General features: G+C 38.8%; 1 protein-coding gene across 1 annotated transcript in view; it reads left to right on the top strand.

Annotated features, from left to right (window-relative positions):
• The window catches only part of LOC103460753 (uncharacterized), a 9,248-nt gene extending 3,609 nt beyond the window's left edge, over positions 1 to 5,639 (top strand). Inside the window, exons 5-13 of the mRNA XM_008403055.1 lie at positions 39 to 215; positions 300 to 444; positions 579 to 722; positions 852 to 910; positions 2,791 to 2,978; positions 3,253 to 3,647; positions 3,738 to 3,834; positions 4,819 to 4,993; positions 5,205 to 5,639. Of these exons, the coding sequence (XP_008401277.1) occupies positions 39 to 215; positions 300 to 444; positions 579 to 722; positions 852 to 910; positions 2,791 to 2,978; positions 3,253 to 3,647; positions 3,738 to 3,834; positions 4,819 to 4,993; positions 5,205 to 5,347 (1,523 nt within the window). The 3' untranslated portion in view covers positions 5,348 to 5,639. The remainder of the gene's footprint in view (positions 1 to 38; positions 216 to 299; positions 445 to 578; positions 723 to 851; positions 911 to 2,790; positions 2,979 to 3,252; positions 3,648 to 3,737; positions 3,835 to 4,818; positions 4,994 to 5,204) is intronic.
• Positions 5,640 to 6,966: the final 1,327 nt, after the last annotated feature.

Below are 6,966 nucleotides of genomic sequence, written 5' to 3' on the forward strand. Positions count from 1 at the left end.
CCCAACAACTACCACTGCTGTCCCAACAACTACCACAGGTGCCCCAACAACTACCACGGTCGCCCCAACTACCACGGTTGCCCCAACAACTACCACAGTTCCCCCAACAACTGCCACAGCTGCTCCAACTACCACCACCGCTGCTCCCACCACACAGTCTTACCGATCATCTATTGGTCCTCTCAGCAAGCTGCCCCTGCAGTTCACTGTTCTGGGTATGTAACACTTTCCTGAATGTTGTTTTCCAGTTAACTTTCTCTCAGTAAGTATTTTTCACCCATTTGTTGCCTGATTTTCAGTGGACTCACACAACGCTCCTTCATGCCTTGACGGTGACTACTTTCCCGTTTTCTTGGCACCAACTCCGGCTGATGGAGTAAATCTTCCAGCGTACGTCAACCACACCCTTGAAATCAAAGTTAGATCCAAAGCTCAATACACAACGTGAGTAATCCATTAATAGCCTTGCATGTACTTTAGAAAGTACATCAATACTTTCTTCACTTGCTCGGGCTTATTTCACAGATTTGCAAGACTTTTTAAAACATCTTCTCATCAATTGTTGGGTTTTTATGTAGGATTCGTGACCTGGTTGTGACAGGACCACATGGTATTTCAAAGCAGAGTGTTTCTGCAGATACATACATCATAAAATGGACACCAACTGAAGATGAGCTGAATGATCATTTTCCTATTTGCTTTGTCTCTGAAGGCAGAGATAGGTGAGTTTCCAAAAGACAGTGAGCCAGTTAGATATTTCACATGTAGCTGTTTAATAAAGTAAATCAATGGATTGATTTTTTTGAGTGATTAAGTTGTTGATACAGGGTGATTTCTTTATTAATATCCAGGTACAACAGAGTCTATCACTCAGAACTTCGTTGTGTGACCATAGATGTTGGTCGCCATGGTGAGTCAATCCAAAAAGCAATGGACTACTGTTGATGTAAAGGCCTATTTTTTATGCACATGAACCTAAATTTAGAAGATGTTAATAGTAAAAACACATCCTGAAACTCAAAATAATTCATCTTTAAATAATTTTTTTCTTTCCAATGGACTGTCACAATCCTTGGATCCATCAATAAACGATATAGGGATTTTTGACCATTCCTTTTAGTGCATTCTTTTTAGATTGTCCACAGTCTTTGATGTCATTTCTACATCAGTTCAACTACATGTTGAGGTCATTGAACTGCGGATTTAGAGGAATTCAAAGGTGCTAAACTCATGAATTACGAGACGATACACAACACTCCCTTCTCTCCGGCTCACTGGCAACCAGGAAGACATTTAATGCACATCTGCGGCATCACACATTGCATTTTCATCATCTCATTTTCATCTTCTCAGAATCCAAAATGTCTTGTCTTCTGCTTCTGGCTTCGAGCATTTATACCGTTTCAGTCTGCTATTGTGTATTGGAAACTGTCTGACCAATGRCGTTCTGAATCTTGCTTCTGGCTCTGTTTTACATTGAGTGTGTGTTGGAAGTTCCGAGAATTCTGGGTTTGACCTCGTGGAAGTTAAATCTGCTCCTTCAGAGGACCATTAGTCAGATTGTTAGTTCTTATCTGTCCAAACAGACATCCTTTCCATGTTCTGTTTTTGTTCCATTTGCGTGCAACGCACACTGGAAGGAAAAGAGACACACCAAAATCTTCTGCAATAACAACTCGATTAATAATATTTCGGCTCCGACATAATGAAAAGACACTTGCTAGGAATTCCTTCCACAACAACTTACTGGGTCAGATTGACCCAGACATTCGACATAATACATTCCTTTTCAGTAAAACATATCTTAATGTAAATTAACATAACTTTTAACTATTAATATAATTATATTCTTCTACACTGAAAGATTTACTGATGACATATTTTCAGTATGTTTGGTTAGACGCCACCAGGCATTTCAGAGAATTCCAGGTACCATGCAAGTTTTGCAATATACCAGGACTTTAGAATTAAAATGAGACCCACAGCATCACAGATCCTCCACCATGCTTAAGAATGGGCATAAGGTTCATTTTCTGGCTTCCTTATATCTGAAAAACTAAATTTCAGAAACAAACTTTAGTTGTCTCTGGACTGTCACAATCCTTGGATCCATCAATAAACAACATCCACCAAGCCAGTTCCAGTGCTCAACAGATGATTACTGAATCAACTCCTTCATGCCTTGACGGTGTCGCTCCTTCTGACTGACCCAACTACTCGGTCAGTCTCATTGACCGTGTAGTTGCAAAACTCCCCTATGTTTCTGATTACAATTGTAAAACATAAAAAGCATTGTGCTGGTTTTGTCTTCCAAACAGCACAATGCTTTTGTGCTTTTGGAAGCACAAAAGCTTCTGAATGCTTTTGTGCTTTTGGAAGCACAAAAACATTGCGCTAGCAACCATTACCATGCTAGCAACCATTACCATGGTTGCTACCATGGAGATAGCAACCATGGTGGTTGCTATTTTGGGACATCTATTTTGGGACATCTCCATAGCAACCATGTTAATGGTTGCTATGGAGATGTCCCAAAATGACCCAAAAATGTCTTTGCTGTACGTCCCCTACCAGCCATCCCCCTCTGCTGGAAAGAAAAACCTGGATTCAATCCCATTTACACAAGATGTTTTATAATCCCATTAAAAAGGACAGTTCCATAAAACATAATATTACATAATATTTGATGTAGTTTGAACTTGAAATTGTTGCAATTTGCTTTACAATTTCAATAAAACCTTGCTTCCATCAATGCAGTAACTTTGTCAAATATCATCTCTTCATGTGTAGATGCTGTTGTGACCTGCAATGAGACAACCATGACCGTGGAAGTTGCAAAGACCTACATCATCAGACGCAATGAGAAAAATTTGCATTTGAACGACTTTACAGATTCATCCTGCAATTTGGAAAGTCGGTCCAACGACACCCACGTGGTTGCTGTCATGTCACTCGGTGCCTGTGGGACTAGTGTTGAGGTACACAACACAAAATAACAAACGACTCCAATAAAAGATAATGGAGTGCTTTATTTGAAGCCTAAAAGCATTCAACTGAAAAGTTATAATATTAAACTTTTAACACAAAGTTTTGAATGTGCCAATTGTGCAAACAAAATGTATTTTTGTGCAAAAGGAGAACAAAAGTTAACTTTCATTTCCTTCATAAGAAGTATAGCATATTTGCATTGCATAAATAAAAGAAAGTCTTTGTTTGGAATGACTGATTCTGTTAATTTGCTATAATTTTTAGGAAGATGACAACACTATCTACTTCAGGAATGAGATCACTTCTGTTGACCCTAATGAAGTAATTTCCAGACAGAACGACGTCGAGATCGCCTTTACCTGCTCCTACCCAAAGCGAACCAACCTGTCTCTGGGATTCAGACACAAAAACCCGTACGCCTTCAGAGAGAAAGGCTTTGGTGCTTTCACCTTCCAGTTTGAGTTCTTCGAGAGCCAGCGTTTTAAAAAGCAAGTGAATGCCAGCAACTTCCCGGTGGAGGTTTACCTGAAGCAGATGATCTTCATGCAGATAGAGACCACCTCGTCCATCCCAAACACTGAGCTGTTTGTGGAGTCCTGCAGGGCGACTCCCTACGACAACCCCAACTCCCTCATCAGCTACACCATAATCGAAAACGGGTACTAAGAGAACAGACTTCCAGTCTAGATCAAATTCTACTAATGGGGCCTGCTTTGCTGTGTGTCTAAAAGATTTTAACCATTTTCCAGGTGTGTGAAGGACAAAACGGTACAAATCTTCCCCAGCTCCAAGTCTCAGTTCAGGTTTGGCATGGAGGCTTTTGAGTTCATCGGAGCTCATGAGGAGGTAAAGTTCTTTCTTAAAACTCTTTTCTTAAAAACAAAAAATTATGTTGTAATGTAAACGGCTCAACAGGTTTTCTTGCACGTAAATTCAACTTTAATTATTTAAATTGCACAACATTTTGTAAATTAGTGTTTAACAATTTACAATCAAAAAGATAAAAAAGAAAACAGGCTGCATGGGTGTAGACCCTTCAATACAATCTTATTAAGAGGAAAACTTCTTCTTTATTCTTTACAAAGTATAAAAATGTTACCTAGTTCTAAGAAAGCACCACTGAAATACAACATTTCCCCTAATTTTTCAAAACCTATGGTTTCATCATTTAAATAAATCAATTCGCGCAGAAAGTTGCCTCTGCAGTTTATGCACCAACCACTAGGCGGTGTAGATGAGAAGTAAAAAAAAATCACTGTTATGCACATGAAAATCAAAAAGCTAAAACTGCCTCTTTTCCATCCAGCCATCCTTCCATTTTCTGTACTCCCCTGCCCCTTAGTGTGGTCGGGAGGAAAACTGTCTCTTAAAAGCAAATAAAATTAAATCAAACAAAAATCTTTAGCAAAAGAATGTGCCAATAAAGTGTCCCCATTTGCATTCATGTCCCCTTAAGTAAGAAAAATATCAAGGTTCTGACAACAATATGAATGCAAACGCACCCTCAGAGTCGAGAGTTGGTCCTCCAGCAGCAAAACTAAAGGTTTGGCTCTTCTGCATGGCTAAATTTCTMCATACTCATAGTTTARCTTATTTTCCCACAAACAAACCTTTTATCAGTGTCATAATTTTTAATCATGTTACTCAATCCATGGCTTATTTGATAATTCCCCCTAAGGACCCATTCGTTTTATGTTTTCATTATTATAAACTTTCTCATGAGCTATATCAATTAATGCATTTTATTTAATGCTAATTCATTTATTTTTTTTAAATACACTTGCATTCTTCATTGAAAAGTAATCACATTTCTTCTCCCTGTCTCTGCAGGTCTACATCACCTGCTCAGTTCTCCTGTGTGAGAGCGGCGTTCCTGGTACTCGGTGTTTTCAGGGATGCACCAACTCATGGAACAGTCGCAGGAAAAGGGAAGCGCCTTCTCAAACTAACAGCCACTCCATTTCCCAGGGACCACTGCAGCTTGCTAAGACCTCTGACACTAAAGGTGGGCATGCAGGTGTTGTAATCCTCAGTGTTTCTTCATATTCAGTGTTTTTCTCCATTCTTATTTTACCAGATGTCAGTAATTTTCTGTACAAAAAATTAATGTGGTAAGAAAGTGTGCACCTTAATTGACCTGCAGAGGGTGCTTATGATTTTGTGTAAAAATAATTCTGTTTTAATGTGATTTATCATACATTCTTCTGTTTGATCAGTTTCAGCATCTGGCCCTGGCCTGAGTTTGGGCCTGAACCTGGTCTTCATTGTCGGCTGCCTGCTCGCCTGTGGAGTGGTCGTCTACCGATCAAGAAGAGTCAGATCTAAATACCAACCCCTGCCAACCTCCGAGACTGACTAACCCAGATCTGATACTTTTTAACCTAAGCTTCTTTGCAGCTATAGTGCTCTGATTTATTATGTGCTCTGATTTATTATTATGTGCTCTAGACCACACAAAAATCCAAGCTTCTTCAATAAATTAATGCAACATCAAAATGTGCTGATACAATTTAAATTTTCTCAAAATTCAGAGATTTTTGGTGTAATTGCTGAGTCATTTCTCCAGGCAATTATCAACTAGTTTCGTTCTTAAAAATACATTGTCACTCTTTCCATGTTTTAGGTTGTTTGTGAGCCGACACACCAATAAATTTGTGTTATGAACTGTCTAAAATATTATTAATAACTGGAAGGAAAGTGGGGATCCATGGTCCTTGAGGAAGAAATATGGTTGGATCGCTTAATGTTTGGTGAAATCAAATCAAATAACAGTACAACTCAGGACTATAATAGTGGAAGTAAACATTTCCACACTATGTGAAAGGAACTCGAAGGCTGTGACTGAACAGTGGAGCTAACTGGAGAAAAAGGCTACATTTTTGAGATACCATAAAAATTGGACTCTAGAACGATGGAAGGAGGTCATGTGATCTGGTGAGTCCAGATTTACCTTCTTCCAGAGTGATGGGCACATCAGGCCAGAAAGCGAGACAGAGTAAGTGATGCCGCATCAGAGTCTACTGTGTCTACTGTAGCAGCCTGAGTGCAGTTTGGGGTTGCTGCAGTTGATCAGGTTCAGGTCAATGAGCCCAAAGAATGAGCTCAACTGTCTCCCTGAAGATACTGAATGACCAGGTTATTCAATAAATTTATGTTTTTTTGGCCATATTCCAAGATGACAATGCCAGGATTGGCTTAGGAAGCATGAGACATAATTTTCACGCCAGAGTTTAGATCTTCACCCTACTGAGTATCTCTGGGATGCATTTTAGAGGACTTAGCACAGTGACTGGATTCCCTCATCGTCAATATATGATCTTGGAGATAAATCAATGCACCACTGGATGAAAATACACCTTGAGTTATTACAGAAGTTTGACATAATGCCACAGCACCAAATCAAAGCTAAACATAGTCCAATTAAATATGAGGCTGTAAGTTATATTTTTTGTTTTGGTGGTGATTGTTTTGGCCAGGCAGTTTTTAAGATTTGCAAGAAAAACAAGTAGMGAAGAGGAGGTCAGGATGAGCTGCTGATATTAAAATGTCTTGTAAAGTCGATTGGTTAATCCTGTGGAAAACTCCACCTATTTGGACAGACTTAAAGCTCCATCTGCTACGTTTGTTTTCATTTTGTCTTATTGGAACCATTTTATAAGAAGAAAAATCACAGTGTCATCCACAGAATGGGTGCAGGTTGTTTACTGAATTATTTTGTGAATGTCCATCTAAATAGTATTTATGCTTCAGCCATGTTTTCCATAAAAGTTTCTGAACTGGTAAAAAAAATAAAAACAGCTAAGACGTAAATATTCTAGTCTAATAAGTTAACAGACAAATGGGGAGCAACAGTTTGCTTAAAAACTCTAAAGTTATAAACAAAAACTAACCTGTGTACTAAAAATGTGTTGCATCAAGATTTGGATGCACGTCCTCATTCAAAACAGGAACAAAACACATTTCCAGAAAACAAACTTA

Source organism: Poecilia reticulata, unplaced genomic scaffold (genome assembly GCF_000633615.1).
Source record: "Poecilia reticulata strain Guanapo unplaced genomic scaffold, Guppy_female_1.0+MT scaffold_283, whole genome shotgun sequence".
NCBI lineage: Eukaryota > Metazoa > Chordata > Actinopteri > Cyprinodontiformes > Poeciliidae > Poecilia > Poecilia reticulata.